This window comes from Haliotis rubra, unplaced genomic scaffold, assembly GCF_003918875.1.
Source record: "Haliotis rubra isolate DU_JTF1 unplaced genomic scaffold, ASM391887v1 Scf66, whole genome shotgun sequence".
In the NCBI taxonomy this organism is placed as follows: domain Eukaryota; kingdom Metazoa; phylum Mollusca; class Gastropoda; order Lepetellida; family Haliotidae; genus Haliotis; species Haliotis rubra.
This window is the reverse complement of record NW_025767368.1, coordinates 982,468-999,683: the sequence shown is the minus strand read 5'-3', so window position 1 is coordinate 999,683 and position 17,216 is coordinate 982,468. Positions and strand designations below refer to the sequence as shown.

The 17,216-nt window shown below is 41.3% G+C and overlaps 2 protein-coding genes across 3 annotated transcripts in view; one reads left to right on the top strand and one right to left on the bottom strand.

The window, feature by feature from the left end:
- The first annotated feature begins 243 nt into the window (after window positions 1-243).
- Window positions 244-7,549, top strand: LOC124257407 (proteasome inhibitor PI31 subunit-like). Of its 2 annotated transcripts, XR_006893260.1 has the most exons (8): window positions 244-470; window positions 2,403-2,555; window positions 3,471-3,550; window positions 4,155-4,346; window positions 5,908-6,057; window positions 6,732-6,791; window positions 6,969-7,073; window positions 7,157-7,549. XR_006893260.1 is itself a non-coding variant. In XM_046691456.1 (7 exons), the coding sequence occupies exons 1-7, from the start codon at window positions 339-341 to the stop codon at window positions 7,018-7,020; spliced, it is 819 nt and encodes a 272-aa protein (XP_046547412.1). In that variant the 5' UTR covers window positions 244-338; the 3' UTR covers window positions 7,021-7,549. The 2 variants fall into 2 exon arrangements, 1 of the variants encoding a protein (XP_046547412.1); XM_046691456.1 differs by having other exon boundaries at window positions 6,969-7,549.
- A 2,120-nt stretch (window positions 7,550-9,669) lies between these two features.
- Window positions 9,670-17,216, bottom strand: part of LOC124257405 (neuroglian-like) — a 28,086-nt gene continuing 20,539 nt past the window's right edge. The window contains exons 9-12 of the mRNA XM_046691453.1: window positions 16,152-16,286; window positions 15,021-15,377; window positions 12,082-12,213; window positions 9,670-11,469 (exon numbers count right to left, since the gene is read on the bottom strand). Coding sequence (XP_046547409.1) covers window positions 11,396-11,469; window positions 12,082-12,213; window positions 15,021-15,377; window positions 16,152-16,286 — 698 coding nt within the window. The 3' untranslated portion in view covers window positions 9,670-11,395. The remainder of the gene's footprint in view (window positions 11,470-12,081; window positions 12,214-15,020; window positions 15,378-16,151; window positions 16,287-17,216) is intronic.

Here is a 17,216-nt window from a genome sequence, read left to right as displayed (position 1 = left end):
TGTTGAAAACAGTTAAGGTCATACTTTAAAAGAAACATGTGTATTTCCACTAAAACGAAATACAACGGGTTTATATATCACAAATTAGTCGGTAAAGAAAATATAGGCGAAACAAAATTATATGCACATTTCATCTTAATTTTTACTATCTACGTTACAATTATATACGTCTAGATAACACAAAATATAGTTTTTTATTTGAGCATTAATTCACTTTCAAGTACGGTTTTAAGGAAACTAACACCGGAAGTTTACATCTGCAACTTGCCGATTCATGACGGATGGATTACTTGTAGATTTCATCAAACTGTTGTGAAACATCACTTTATTGGACAAAAATGTCACGGGCAGGCCTCGAACTACTATTTGACACTGTGTCGGAGCAGCTGACGTGCCCAGGGGATGCTGTCATATGTGCCTTACACTGGAATATCGTTTCACATGGGTTTAAATGCACTGGAGTTGGAGAGGTATACAATTCTGAACGAAACAGAAGTGAAAGTAGCTCAGTAGTTAACAGGTACCAGCTAACTGGAGTCCCTGGAAGATCTAATGGCTGGATCGGCGACAGTGTGGAACACAGTTTATAGTACAATTTGCTCACACTGTCGTTTCTGGTTCTCTTTTACAGATCACGTTCTCAATCCTTAGCGTTACGGCCAGCGCTTTACCCCTAGTCTAAGGTCCCCTTAACCATTTTGTTTACGATCCGTAAGGCTAGGTATCCCTTTCTGATCAAACACCCCTTCAGGATCCTTAGGGCTAGGTATCCATTTCTAATAAAGCAACCCTTATGGATACCCTTTACGAACTTTGGAAATGAACCCTTTAGTTACTGTTTATTACAAATTACAAAGTTGTAGATTGCAACTGTTAGTTGTAGGTCAGCAACCTCTTTAATGGAATAGATCCTAGTGGATTTGTCAATCCAACACAATTTAAGACAGCTCCATACTTTTTTTAAGATTCAAATTTCACAGAGTAAAAGGCACCTTTTAATGCCAATAACTTGGTAAACAAGTGTAGCAGCCTAGCAGGGTACATGTGGAGTCTTCCCACAGATGACATCCTCACCTTGTCAGCTTGCTCATGGAGTTAACCTCTTTGGTCAACCAGTGAATGTCTAGATTAGAATGAACGTTCAGTAACCCATACTTGTTGTAAGAGGCGACTAACAGGATTGGGTGGTCAAGCTCGTTGGCTTGGTTGACACATGTCATCAGTTCCCAATTGCGCATGTCGATGCTGATGCTGTTGATCACTGGATTGTCTGGTCCAGACTCTATTATTTACAGACCGCCACCATATAGCTGGAATATTGCTGAGTTTTGGCATAAAACTCAGCTCAATCCCTCTTTGGTCATGTGGACAAGGTGTCCAACTTCTGGTCAGAAGGTCCAGGGCTCAATCCCAGAACGGGACTCTGAAATTTTATGGCCGCTACACAAGCACTAACCGTTTGTGATAGCATAAGTGGTCCCATGGTAGACCAAAGCTATCAAAGTGGGTTGGATCCTCCACATGGTGCTAATGTAGCAGAGCTGGGAGTCCTCCCACAGATGACATCATATCCATGGGAATTTGTTGACAGGGGTTAACTGCTTTTTGTTAAGTGGCCAGGACATCCGACTTCAGATCAGAAGGTCCATTATTTGAATCTCAGCTTGGGACTTTATTATGGAAACATTATAGCCGCAACACTGATGCAGAATGTTTGGCTGAGCATGTTCATGTTGAATTTGAGCAAAATATCAGGACAATGTGGCCCAGGATATGGCTTCTGTTGATAGGGGAGCAGAGCATGGAGTCATTGTGCAGATGACATCCTTCGATGATTGGTCAGCTTGCTGACAGGGTTAACCTCTTTGGTCATGTGGACATGGTTTGAATCCCATGATAATAGTTTGTGAAATCATTACTTTTGTGACATGCATACACATTGTGTCACCAGTGATCAGGGGTGGAAATAACTTTAAAATTGCTAGTGTATTCCGGTACAGTGGCACATGTAAAATCACTTGCCCTGATAATTTTTCCACTATACCGCCGTTTTCTTGTTGATTTTTTAAATAAACAACATAATTAACGTGGGAAAGTCAACTGGACACCGGTACAGTGTGATATACAAATTTGCTTGCCCAACGGAAAAAAGCACTGGACTCGGATGTTGGGCAATGAGTTATTTCCACCGCTGGTGATGTCTGTATTATGTCAAAATTGGCATTTCTCAACATGTATTATGATGTAAAATCATTGTTACTCCAATGCTATGTATTATTGCTTTTATTCTCAAACTAATAATAATGAATATATTTATCTCAAAGTTTCCTGCAGCAAATTATTGAAGTGCTATGGTATCAATATAATGATAATGAATGAAAGAATAGTGTTATTGATTTCAGGATGGGCACCTGTCTAAAAAGACAGAGCGTCTACCCCCAGGATGGAACAACTCCAAAGAGCTGTACACACTCAAGTATAACCACACCAAATCCAATGATGACTTTGTACTTAAAGTGGTGAAAATCGATGAAAGTCTCCTTGTGCATTTCATGGTAGGTGACCAATGTGCTCACTACTCATTGAGTTATTGGACCCTCCTCGGATCTGTACCACTGTGTACTGCAATAGTGTAGGAGTGTAACCTTGTCTTTTTCCACTGGTTATACAGCAGGGGCAGACACAGCTCTCTGAGATGGTGTGTGTGTGATTGTGCGTGCGTGCATGCATGTGCACACTCTTGAGGTGTGTGTGTGTGTAGGGGGCGGGGAGGTGTTTGCACACTTCATTTTCACCCATTATCAATGGTCATTTAATAAACTTTCAGGACAAAAGCAGGGCTACAGATAATTTTTCAACATCTGGAGTACATACTCCTTATTTTTTCAATATAGGAGTACTGTAAAAACTTAAGAGAACATTTAGAGTACTGAATTGAATTTAATGGCGTATCAGTAATCTTGTGTTTCATACATGCACCATGACATTGCTACTCTTGTGTAAACAGGTCAATAAACAAAATAACAATACTTTTTCAGATAAATATGTCTGTAAATGATTTTAAGACCGTACACCATTGCTGTGGTGTGTATCTGCTATGTCTTCTAAATTATTTACTACCGTATCTATCTGTACATACGCTGATACAGCCCTTATCTGGAGCCCTGACACAAGGGGGTGCACACCCATGCACCCCCCTCTGGATCCGCCGATGTACAGTGGTGCCTGACACCTCATTCTTTTCAACTGTGCCATTTATGAGGAGTCATTGTTAAGTGTATGTGACTTAGATGATTGTATGTCAGATGGCTGAGGACTTGGATGGTTGTTCATACTATCAGCCATTGGTTTGCTATAATTGTTTAGGTATCTATATCTATATTTTATATAGTGTATGTGTAAAAGTGCTGATTGTTGTATGAAACAGATGTGTATTGGTGGTCTCTAATTGTATGTTTATGGTATTTCAGAGACGGAGGGATGAGAAAGTGTCCAGTATGAATGTCCGTCTGGCAACATACACTAATCAGGATCTCACGGACATAGATACGTGAGTTACATTTATATTTGATATTAATGATTGCAATGTTTGGCAGAAATGTACAATTCCAATCTCTCATCTCATATCACATCAGGGGCGGTGGGGTAGCCTAGTGGTTAAAGCGTTTGCTCGTCATGCTGAAGACCCGGGTTTGATTCCCCACATGGGTACAGTGTGTGAAGCCCATTTCTGGTGTCCCCCAATGTGATATTGCTGGAATATTGCTAAAAGTGGTGTAAAACTAAACTCATTCATATCACATCATTGGAAATGTCATGTACACCTGACTTTGTTGGTGGAGGTCAGTTTTCATCTCAGTTAGGATTGATATATATACTTATGTTAATTACCATGATTACCTTATATTAACAACATGCTATAAATTTTACATATTTAATAACATTCTTTCTCCACTGGTACATGTTCTTTCAGAAATTACTCTGGTCTGTTTGATCATCTTTGGCAGAGCAGATGTTTTACAAACAGTCATCTGAAAAAATTCCCTTTTTTGACATGAAATCTTGATTTGATAATGTGTTCATGCTGTCTTAACCATTTCTTGAAATAGACTGAGCATGTATATCTGTTCTTAGCCTTAAAAATGTGCTTACAGGGCCTTCAAGAATTTAGAGGAGCTTGAAAAACACATTGAAAAGGAAATACTCACAGTTTTCCTGTCTGGCGCCAAGACATCGACCTCAAAAGCATCTGTAGCGAGGACGCAGAGTAATCAAGGGAGATCACCCTTGTTGGAAGATGATCCGTTGCGTGTTCCCAGTCGTAGGCAGCCTGTCCCTCCCGATTGGTAGGTGCTCCATTTGGCATAATTGTGGAGTTAACATGATGACTACAGCATGGAGTGGTACTGTGAGTTGAACGGTGTCTAGATTATACCCTGACCTGTCAGCTCAGTGTAAGTTAAGATGATGACTACAGCATGGAGTGGCACTGTGAGATGAACGGTGTCTAGATTATACCCTGACCTGTCAGCTCAGTGTAAGTTAAGATGATGACTACAGCATGGAGTGGCACTGTGAGATGAACGGTGTAAGTCTAGATTATACCCTGACCTGTCAGCTCAGTGTAAGTTAAGATGATGACTACAGCATGGAGTGGCACTGTGAGTTGAACGGTGTCTAGATTATACCCTGACCTGTCAGCTCAGTGTAAGTTAAGATTATACCCTGACCTGTCAGCTCAGTGTAAGTTAAGATGATGACTACAGCATGGAGTGGCACTGTGAGTTGAACGGTGTCTAGATTATACCCTGACCTGTCAGCTCAGTGTAAGTTAAGATGATGACTACAGCATGGAGTGGCACTGTGAGATGAACGGCGGTGTCTAGATTATACCCTGACCTGTCAGCTCAGTGTAAGTTAAGATGATGACTACAGCATGGAGTGGCACTGTGAGTTGAACGGCGTCTAGATTATACCCTGACCTGTCAGCTCAGTGTAAGTTAAGATGATGACTACAGCATGGAGTGGCACTGTGAGTTGAACGGCGTCTAGATTATACCCTGACCTGTCAGCTCAGTGTGGCAGAACACAACTTTATGTGAAGGATGTTTAGCACTCAGAGCTCCAGATAAGATTTAGCTCATGTGGGTACTGTACCCACTGTATTTTTTTGGAGTGGGTATTATGAATGTTGAGTGGGTATTTCATTTTCCGTTACCCACTGCTTTCAAATATGTGAGTATTTCAATCATTTTGCTCACCTAAGTATAACGTCATTGAGTAAGTTTACTAAGCAGGTATGTTCTGCCTTATGTCATACCTAATCAAAACCAACTTAAATATAATGGAAATGATTTAATAAAAAATCACTCATCCTATACTGACAGTACAACACTTGTCCTATACTAACAGTACAACTTGATAGCAATCGACGTCTTTTTCATTACACAAGCGATTTTTATAAATATATTCCGGACGCATTTGTTTTAAACTTTTGCGTATCTAACATTTTAAATGCAAAATTAGTACGCAACAATTATTTTTCAATGCGTAGTTGGAAATTTTCTATGCGTATTTTACCCGGATACGCAGCTTATCTGGGCCTCTGGCACTATTGTGCTACAATAGTTATTGCTGCCTTCAAAATTCACAGTGGTCTGCGAGACCCAGACTAAATAATTGTGCTGAAGGCAAGTTAACTTCAAATGATGGGAGTCCTCTTTGACTAGTTGCATTGTTAACTAGTTGAAGCCAGTGATTCTGAAGTAAACAAATGAAATTATTTTCTTCGTTTTTTTTTCTTTCTAAGTATTTGGAGGGAAGTTTATTGATATGATGAGGATGGAGATGAAAGTATAATAATTAATTTATTGTGATCTCATTGTGAGTTCTTTCATGTTCTCCTAGGATGCCATCCAGTGACCCATTCGCTGTTGGACGATCTGACCTTGACCCTTTAGCAGGTGGGATGGGGGGAATGCTCATGGACCCTCGGAGATCGGGTGTTCCTGGGTTTGCACCTGACCCTAATGCTGGCCTACCAAGTAGACTTCCTCCGTAAGTAGCACTATTAAGAGACAGGTGTGTCTCAGATCAGTGTAACATCTTGAAGTGATGTAATCATGGTAGTAATCTATTCAGAAGAATTAACACAATTAAAAGAATAGATATTGAGCATATGTGGTTGTTGTCCAAATATTATTGTGATTTGTACTTAGAAATATGACTTAAATGTCACATTTTAGTACCCATCTCAGTGAGGTGTGGAATTTGGAAGAATAAACTTGATTTCTGCTTCACTCGCAGAAGTGTCCTCATGAAGTATATATTTGTTATCCATGACTGATTTGTTTTACATCAATAACTTGATGACACAGCAGTTGTTAGGTGGAATTCGAATGACAGCGCTAGCTAACAGCTACAGTTTTGCATGGATGTCCTCTATTCATCTTCTTGGTTACATCTGACTTAATGACATTATCCAGCACAGAGTCTCGTGATCAAGGGGAGGTAATCAATGAAGCTCGTACTTGTCATGTAGACTTCAGTCATTTTTGTATATGTTACCCTAGTACTGGTTGTGTTAGTGCTTTAGTCCAACCATTTGACTATCCCTCAACTCCACCCATGGACTATGCCCATCTTGCAGGTGATGCTGTTAATAAGTTGCATGTTGAACATATCTGAGTGCGCTAAGGTACAAGTATTCAACAATGACTTGTACTTTCTAGGGGTGCAGTTCCGCCAGGAGCGAGATTCGACCCATTTGGACCCCCTGGAGCCAGACCTGGGTGAGAAGTGACAATTATCTGTAGTCAGACTCAGTTATACAGCTCATGCTTTGTAAAAACATGTCTTTATGATTCAGTGTAATCTTCTACAATTTTTCATTAGCTAAATGTCAGTTCTGCTTTTCAATGTTGTCCTTCATAGATCTTTTACACGATGTTGCCTATTTCTCTTCACAGGCCTGATCCTGACCACATGAAACCTCCAGGCTATGATGATATGTTCATGTGAACTGGCTAGTACCGAGTTATGTTCCTGGCTCTGCTAAACCATGTTATCTGGAAATGGCTGGATCATGTGACCAGCCTACTACTAGATCATGTGACCTTGCTACTACTGGATCATGTGACTTGCCTAGTACTGAATCATGTGACCAGCCTAGTACTGGATCATGTGACCTTGCTACTACTGGATCATGTGACTTGCCTAGTACTGAATCATGTGACCTGGCTAGTACTGGATCATGTGACCTTGCTACTACTGGATCATGTGACCAGCCTAGTACTGGATCATGTGACCAGCCTAGTACTGGATCATGTGACCTGGCTAGTACTGGATCATGTGACCTGGCTGTACAGGATCATGTGACCTACCTAGTACTGGATCGTGTGACCAAAAGACTGTTACTAAGTGATGTGACCTGGGAGTCAGACCACCATGTCCTCATGGTACTTGTTTTAACTTGTATATATTGTATGTTGTTGAGTACATGTTCTTGGTTGGTTCTCTTTCTTGGGAAGTAAAGAGTTTTTTGTCATCACCAGCCATTTTCTTGAGTTTGTGAATGTTATAAGTTGGTTATATTGGTCAGATATTTGTTTTCGGGTCAAGCTGCCTGTTTGTGAAGACACCTGTTACTCCAATCCAGGCAAGAGTAGATACTCGGTAACCATAACACTCAACGGACTGGTCAGGCAAGGAGACTTGGTTAATGGCTGCTACCATAGTCAGCTGCCATGGAGTGTTTGCAGCATCAGGTGCTGGGTTGTCAGACCTGGTTATCAACAGACCACCTTCGTGTAGCTGGAATATTGCTGAGTTGGGCGTTAAAAACCAACAACAATGAAGACACTTCCAATCAAGCATCTATAGTTTGGCATGAAATGCATGTGGACCCGTTTTTTTGTAAATATCTCTTCATCCAATGACCTAATCGATCTCAAACTGTGCAAGTGGATGTTTTGTCAGACAACCCTAATCACATTGTCAATCACCGATTTTATGCATTTGTATTAAAGAATCTGTCTATGTAACTGTCAACAAAATAAACAGCAGAACCTAAACTGCTTGCAGAGGGAGGGAGCCAATGACCTGTAGTTTGAGATCGATTGGGTCATTGGATGAAGAGATATTTACAAAAAACGGGTCCGCATGCATTTCATGCCAAACTATAGTCGACAATGAAGACACTTCCAATCAAGCATCTAGTCGATAACTTGTCAGGTTGAAACATCATGTGGCTGTCCTACACATGGCCTTCAGGTCTGATACTGACATCCATTAAGGTTGAGAGAGTCATGTTTTGAGGTTGCTTTGTATCCATCTGTTGACAGTACAGCCATAGAGGTCACCATGAATTTGAATATCTATCTGGGTATGGACATCACCTTTGTTCTGTCAGCATGTTTACCATTAGTAACTGACATGCTGCATCATCTTGCATTAAAATTTGTAAATTGCTACTAACAGTGATCAAATTCATGTTAATGCCAACACACACATTGTAGGGTTATTCAGGGTTAGAATGTATCCCAGGCATCCCACAGTGATCATTAGAGGATCAGGTGATCAAGTTCATTGATTGATTCATGTCATCATATCCCATTTGCGTAAATTGACGCTTTTGACATCAGTTATAGGATTAGCTGATCTAGACTCAGTTATTTAAAGACAGCTATCATACAGGTGCAATATTGCTAAGTGAGGCATTTAACAACGTACACATGTCGCGTACACATGTCTTATCAGACAAGTGCGAAATGTTACAGTAAAATAAAGGGTCACTTTATGTCATCATAAGTCATGAATAATTTCATGTTACTTAAGTTGTTTATGAGAATACCTGTCCCATTCAGACACTGTAAGGTGAGGGTTAAAGACCATGTAGCAAGGGAAGTAACTATATGGGAAATGATAATGGCACTTGTCAAATTCAGGCTTGATACTTATTTATTCTTTAAGTGTGTAAAATTTTCTCTCATGTATGGTCAGTAGTTTCATGACATGACATGTCACCTGCTGTAATATGAAAGAATGAGTTGATCTGTAACTTTTGTTGGTAATACATGTCACACAGAATGGAGTATTTCTTGTAAGCAGAATGTTGAACGCATCTCATCGCACTAGTGGTTATAAGGTGAACGTATTAGTGAGTGAGTTTAGTTTTATGCCACTTTTAGCAATATTCCTGCAACATCACAGCAGGGAACACCAGAAATGGGATTCACACATTGTGCCCATGTGGGGAATCGAACCCAGGTCTTAAACACTAGGCTACCCCACCACCCCAAGTGAACATATTACCAAGTGAGGCTAGTAGTTGAACTGCAGGTAAAGGTCAGTCACAAGTTCTAGTAACAACACAATATTCTTGTTTATTTCAAACATTAGCAATGTACATGATTGTCAAGAGAGACCAGTAGGGAGACTGCAGGTAAAGGTAAGTCACAGGTTCTAGTAACAACACAATATTCTTGTTTATTTCAAACATTAGCAATGTACATGATTGTCAAGAGAGACCAGTAGGGAGACTGCAGGTAAAGGTAAGTCACAGGTTCTAGTAACAACACAATATTCTTGTTTATTTCAAACATTAGCAATGTACATGATTGTCAAGAGAGACCAGTAGGGAGACTGCAGGTAAAGGTCAGTCACAGGTTCTAGTAACAACACAATATTCTTGTTTATTTCAAACATTAGCAATGTACATGATTGTCAAGAGAGACCAGTAGGTAGACTGCAGGTAAAGGTCAGTCACAGGTACTAGTAACAACACAATATTCTTGTTTATTTTAAACATCAGCTATATGCATGATCAACTTCAATATATATTATATGATTTCAAAGGTATGTTGCTGTCAGATTCAAACATACTTTGTACAGAAAAATCAAAACATTGTGTGCATGTTGATTATTGTGTAGCAGTTCGATGAGACATACATATAATAACAATGAAGGTAATATCTACACATATTATATATGTCAAGGTCGTCTTGACATATATGTAAAAAGAAAATGGTGAAAGTTTTACGCTCAGGGGTTTTGGCATCCTTGTCTTGTTTTGTTCAGCTTGTTTAAACACTGAAATCTAAAATCAATAACGTACAATCCTTGATATTATGATATGATATTGATTATGAGATGCTACCATGTGGAAAAATATATTTTGGGGAAAGCAATGAAAGATCCGATGAAGAAATACGCATTTTGTTGTGGCCTTTCCCAGGGAGTCTGGCACAGGATATAAAGTAGAACATGTAAATTGCATTATGTTAGACTGGTAGAGTATTCTACCCTCGACAGAACAATAAACTATAAACCAAATAGTGTGTATAGACGGATAAATTCACTCATCTACAACAAAACAGTAACAAAACATTTTACTCTATTGGAATCCTTGGTCTCCTTTTGCTAATCCAGAGTTTATGGTATTTACCAAACTGATAGGGGTCTATCATCCCCTGACAGAAATACTGTTCATGCATGTAAGAATAACAAACTAGTAACACATAAATGAAAAATTCATCATCATCATCAATATACACAAACTTTATGGATAACAACTTCTTTATTTCGTTTTTATCCATAAAGTTTGTAAATATTGTACTTCCCAATTTCTAAAATATCACTCGAATAAATCATCATCATCATCATCATCATCATCATCATCCACAGCAATGGTGAAAGTTACTGAAAGATACTTCTGGCTTGAATAAATGTCTTTGGAAATAAGGATTTTTTTTGTGTGTGTGAATTCGGTGCTACAGTTCACATACAATATAATACAATTCTAAACAAAAGCTAGATATTTATTGTCATTTGTCTAAGGTGTGTCCAGTTATAGATGTTTGTCAACTGTTTTGTGCCGCATTCTGCAATTTCCCAGCTGTAATGGACCCCATGACTTGGAGGTGTGACCGAAACGTGTGACTGTGGGTTTGAATCTCAGATTCATCCAAGTCATGATTCTTGGTTTGTCTGTACCAAGTGGTACCCCTTGAGACACCACCAAGGTGACACTGTGTGGTTTAATTTAAATGCATACACACACATTGTTAAACTAAACTGAACTTAAATATGCTGAACTAACTCACTCATCCCATCCTATCAACCCAAGAAGATACCGTGACACATATCATCACAGTTAGAACTGGTCTTCAGCAAACCATGCTTGTCATAAGAAGCAATCTGGTGGTCAGGCCCGCTCACTTGGTTGACACATATCATCGTATCCCAATTGCGTCGATGCCCACGGTGTTGATCACTGGATTGTGATCAAGACACAGTATTTCCAGACCGCTGTCATATAGCTGGAATATTCCTCAATGGAGTTAAAACAAGAAACACTCATTCACTCACTCACACACGAAAGTCTCTCAGCCACTCTTCAGAGAGTCTGGAAGTAATCATTCTCCAGATCTCGCTTAGGATCCAACTTGTTTTTCAGTTCCTTTTTCTCCACTGAAACACAGACAGAATTACATGTTAATAGCATACATTGCAAATGTCTGGTGAGAAGCAGGTAACCTGGAAATGGAGTCTGTAAAGGGTGGATTGTTAAATCATTTCCTTGTGTTAAATAAATATAGTAAATGAACTTATTTGTCATCAGTGAAATACAAAGATTTTTATTATTTGGATATGTGATTGAAAATTTGCACAGGTGAATATGTTTTGGATATCTTTGAATGAATGCTTAGGGACTAGTCATAAGTTATGGCTTGGGGGTGGGGGTGGGGGTCAGCAGTTTTGTACACATGAACTAGGGGTGTCAGCAATTTTGCATACATGAACTAGGGGGTCAGGAATTTTGTATATAACTGTATTTGGAAAAATGTGGTATGGGTCATTGATTTTTTACATGACATGCAGGGGGGTCAATTACTTTGTGCATAAATGTTGGGGGGGGGGGGGTGTCATCACATTGTACATGCTTCTCCATAAAGAATCATCATCACCCCCCATGCCATAAATTATGAACGGTCCCTTACACAGAAAAGTGTACTTTCCGTATCTTTAAATGAATACTAACAAAGGTAAACGCACTTTGGGTAACTTTGAATAGATACTTACACAGGTAAACCCGCTTTGGGTATCGGTGACGGAGAACCAAGACGATCAGGACGACGCTCCCCACCACCAGCAGCAGCCCCAAAACCACCGCCAACACCCACCACATGCTCGTCGTGGCCGCCTCTCTGATGCCTGCAACACAACAACGGTACTTTATCATGTAGTAGCAGCTTTAACGTCGCTCTTGCGTTACACAATATTCACAAGCCTATATGAACCTTCAGTAGTACAGTAAAACCCCGTGATACAGACAGCGTCCAACATTAAGGATGTGATCAGTGTAAGTGACCGGTCTTTTACTACCCGGCCTGGGGGTCAGAAGGACGGGAATCGGGGAGCGTCACAAAAGTACATGCACGTGTCACAAAAATGTAACATATTTGAGGAAGGGCATACGAAAATTGAGATTCTTTTATTGTCAGTACGTTAGTGAAGTGGGTGAAACCATCAAGGCAGGCTAAGTATTGTCAGTACGTTAGTGCCATGGGTGAAACCATCAAGGCAGGCTAGATAGTGTCAGTACGTTAGTGCCATGGGTGAAACCACCAAGGCAGGCTAAGTATTGTCAGTACGTTAGTGCCATGGGTGAAACCATCAAGGCAGGCTAAGTATTGTCAGTACGTTAGTGCCATGGGTGAAACCATCAAGGCAGGCTATGTATTGTCAGTACGTTAATGCCATGGGTGAAACCATCAAGGCAGGCTAAGTATTGTCAGTACGTTAATGCCATGGGTGAAACCATCAATGGAGGCTTAGTATTTTCAGTAGGTTAATGCCATGGGTGAAACCATCAAGGCAGGCTAAGTATTGTCAGTACCTTAGTGCCATGGGTGAAACCATCAAGGCAGGCTAGGTATTGTCAGTACGTTAGTGCCATGGGTGAAACCACCAAGGCAGGCTAAGTATTGTCAGTACGTTAGTGCCATGGGTGGGGTGAAACCATCAATGGAGGCTTAGTATTTTCAGTATGTTAGTGCCAAGGGTGAAACCATCAAGTCAGGCTAAGTATTGTCAGTACGTTAGTGCCATGGGTGAAACCATCAAGGCAGGCTAAGTATTGTCAGTACGTTAGTGCCATGGGTGAAACCATCAAGGCAGGCTAAGTATTGTCAGTACGTTAGCGCCATTGGTGAAACCATCAAGGCAGGTTAAGTATTGTCAGTACGTTAGTGCCATTGATGAAACCATCAAGGCAGGCTAAGTATTGTCAGTATGTTAGTGCCATGGGTGAAACCATCAAGGCAGGCTAAGTATTGTCAGTACGTTAGTGCCATGGGTGAAACCATCAAGGCAGGCTAAGTATTGTCAGTACGTTAGCGCCATTGGTGAAACCATCAAGGCAGGCTAAGTATTGTCAGTACGTTAGTGCAGTGGGTGAAACCATCAAGGCAGGCTAAGTATTGTCAGTACGTTAGTGCAGTGGGTGAAACCATCAAGGCAGGCTAAGTATTGTCAGTACGTTAGTGCCATGGGTGAAACCATCAAGGCAGGCTAAGTATTGTCAGTATGTTAGTGCCAAGGGTGAAACCATCAAGGCAGGCTAAGTATTGTCAGTACGTTAGTGCAGTGGGTGAAACCATCAATGGAGACTTGGTATTTTCAGTATGTTAGTGCCATGGGTGCCATTAGCCCTGCAACTAGAAACTAGTAATTTGACCTCAGTTTGTTTCAAGGGATTCTTCTGGGTACTTCCGATGCAACAGTAATTCCAGAACTATCGCTGTATCCCTGGTTGTACCAAGGCTAGGTACACACTCTTCATTATATACCTACTGCCACTTTTGCAATATTGCAGGTATCTTGTTATCTCATTGCATCCTTGCGAACCTGACTGACTGACTGAGTTTGGTTTTACGCCGCTTTTAGCAATATTCCTGCAACATCACGGCGGGGGACACCAGAAATGGGCTTCACACAATGTACCCATGTAGGGATTCGAACCCGGGTCTTCGGCGTGAGCCTTGCGAGAGGAACAACCCTAAAGGGAGACCTGTTCTGGGAATTATCGTTTGCATTGCAAGAGCTGCTAAGAGATGTTACCTTAACATCTTAACCTAGGTTTTACAGTTTTACGTTTGAAGTATTTCAAACCTCTGTTTTACAGCTGGACCACTTTCCGTGGTTCTGGTTAAACATTCGTCCAGCTCGAGGTTTTGCATTTTCAAATAAAACCCGGAGTTGTGTTTTAACTGTAATATCCAACCCCATATCCTTGAACCAGTTCCACAAACAGATCTTAATTCTAAGTCGATTTTAGCTCCCATTCTTTAACACTGATTGTCGACAGTCGCAGAGCTGAGAGGGCATTAATGGCCCTGGTTGTAATTAGAAACACTGTCGCATCATATACAGTGAGTGAGTTTAGTTTTACGCCGCTTTTAGCAATATTCCAGCATTATCACGGAGGGGGGACACAAGAAATGGGCTTCACACATTGTACCCATGTGGGGTCTTCCGCGTGAGGGGGCGGTGGGGTAGCCTAATGGTTAAAGCGTTGGCTCGTCACGCCGAAGACCCGGGTTCGAATCCCCACATGGGTACAATGTGTGAAGCCCATTTCTGGTGTCCCCCCGCCGTGATGTTGCTGGAATATTGCTAAAAGCGGCGTAAAACCCAAACTCAGTCAGTCAGTCAGTCAGTCTTCCGCGTGAGACCCGTGAAGGTCCGGTTTAGAATATTGATCTTCAGTAACCCATGCTTGTCGTAAGAGGCGACTAACAGGATCGGGTGGTCAGGCTCGCTGACTTGGTTGACACATGTCATCGGTTTCCAATTGCGCAGATCGATGCTCATGCTGTTGATCAATGGATTGTCTGGTCCAGACTCGATTATTTACAGATCGCCGCCATATAGCTGGAATATTGCTAAGTGCGGCGTAAAACTAAACTCACTCACTCACTAACCACTGGGCTACCCAACCGCCCTTCGAATACACAGACCTTCCGTGACCGGCTGCATCTCTGTTGTGGTGGGTTCTGTTGTGGACGGCATCCTCATTACGTCGGCGCTGACGACCACGTGTTGAACGTCGTGGCTGACTACACACGCGTACAACCCCAACACACTGTCCAGATTCTCAGGGCTGACGTTGGTGGTGTTGATGGTGACGACGCTGTTGGTGTCGTTGCTACGCAGTGAAATACCAGGATGAGATTGTCTAATGTCTTCGTTGTTGAACGTCCAGCGAAACACGAGCGTCCGACTGGGGTCTGTGACAGCGGAGACAGACAACGTCTTCACATCTCCAGGTACAACTCGGATAACTGGAGACGGGCGCGACTGTATTGTGATTGGGGCTGTAAAAAAATGTCTATGTACAATTAAACATGTATACATGTCATGCATAGAGGCACAGTTTTTGTAGATTACGCACGCACGCACGCACGCACACTATCAGGACCGGCACATCCTCGGTTCTATACATAGGCAAACACGCACGCACGCACGCACACACACACACACACACACTATCAGGACCGGCACATCCTCGGTTCTATACATAAGCGCGCGCGTACGCTTGCGCACGCACACACACACAAACACACACCTATCCGCCAATGCTATAGGTCACTACTGATATGTAAAGTTTCATTTCGGAAGTGACGTTACCAGCCCTATTACTCCAATTTCTAGCTTAGCACGAAATTTCTCTCGCCACCAAAATAATTTCATCGGATAGCCAGTTAAGCATTGTGTAGTTCGCATCGTGCTTTAAACAAACAAATGGTGAAGCACATAGATCTAGGGTATTCAGCATCATAAACTTAATACATGGCACTAAACAATGGAGGTTGTGGTTCAATGTTTTATTTACGTGTTCTTAACGCAATATTCCAGCTATATGAAGGCTGTGTAACTAATGGTGTATAAAAGCATGGGATGGGTTTAACGCCCTTTTTAACTTTATTTCAGTTTTATCTCGGAATGTCAGCCTAATATAATTGGAAGACCAGTGAGAATCTAGCATTTGACGCAACATCACACACGGGCCTTGGTCATCAGGTCATCTGATTTACGAAATAATGTATTCACATTATATTAGATATGAAGGGAAGACATGGGGCACCTACACAGAATATTCAGATATGCGTCCTGAAAGATGCTGCCAAACTCGTTCTGTACCAAACACTGCACGTTCATGATGTCAGTGTCACGTGACACATGGAGCAGACGGAACTTGGTGAAGTCGATGATTCTCTTGTCGTCTGGAAAAACAAGATAGTACAACTCATTACAACTAGTACTTGAACCACAGTAACAGTAGCCCCATAACAACTAGTACTTGAACCACAGTAACAGTAGCCCCATAACAACTAGTACTTGAACCACAGTAACAGTAGCCCCATAACAACTAGTACTTGAACCACAGTAACAGTAGCCTCATAACAACTAGTACTTGAACCACAGTAACAGTAGCCCCATAACAACTAGTACTTGAACCACAGTAACAGTAGCCTCATAACAACTAGTACTTGAACCACAGTAACAGTAGCCCCATAACAACTAGTACTTGAACCACAGTAACAGTAGCCTCATAACAACTAGTACTTGAACCACAGTAACAGTAGCCTCATAACAACTAGTACTTGAACCACAGTAACAGTAGCCTCATAACAACTAGTACTTGAACCACAGTAACAGTAGCCCCATAACAACTAGTACTTGAACCACAGTAACAGTAGCCTCATTACAACTAGTACTTGAACCACAGTAACAGTAGCCTCATAACAACTAGTACTTGAACCACAGTAACAGTAGCCCCATAACAACTAGTACTTGAACCACAGTAACAGTAGCCTCATAACAACTAGTACTTGAACCACAGTAACAGTAGCCCCATAACAACTAGTACTTGAACCACAGTAACAGTAGCCCCATAACAACTAGTACTTGAACCACAGTAACAGTAGCCCCATAACAACTAGTACTTGAACCACAGTAACAGTAGCCCCATAACAACTAGTACTTGAACCACAGTAACAGTAGCCTCATAACAACTAGTACTTGAACCACAGTAACAGTAGCCCCATAACAACTAGTACTTGAACCACAGTAACAGTAGCCTCATTACAACTAGTACTTGAACCACAGTAACAGTAGCCTCATAACAACTAGTACTTGAACCACAGTAACAG

Bases quoted from the DNA above. Each gene is read 5' to 3' on its own strand.
- LOC124257407 (XM_046691456.1), top strand. From the start codon at position 339: ATGTCACGGGCAGGCCTCGAACTACTATTTGACACTGTGTCGGAGCAG. The intron at 4,347-5,907 runs GTAGGTGCTCCA...ATGTTCTCCTAG, and splicing joins CAGCCTGTCCCTCCCGATTG to GATGCCATCCAGTGACCCAT. The intron at 6,058-6,731 runs GTAAGTAGCACT...TGTACTTTCTAG, and splicing joins CTACCAAGTAGACTTCCTCC to GGGTGCAGTTCCGCCAGGAG.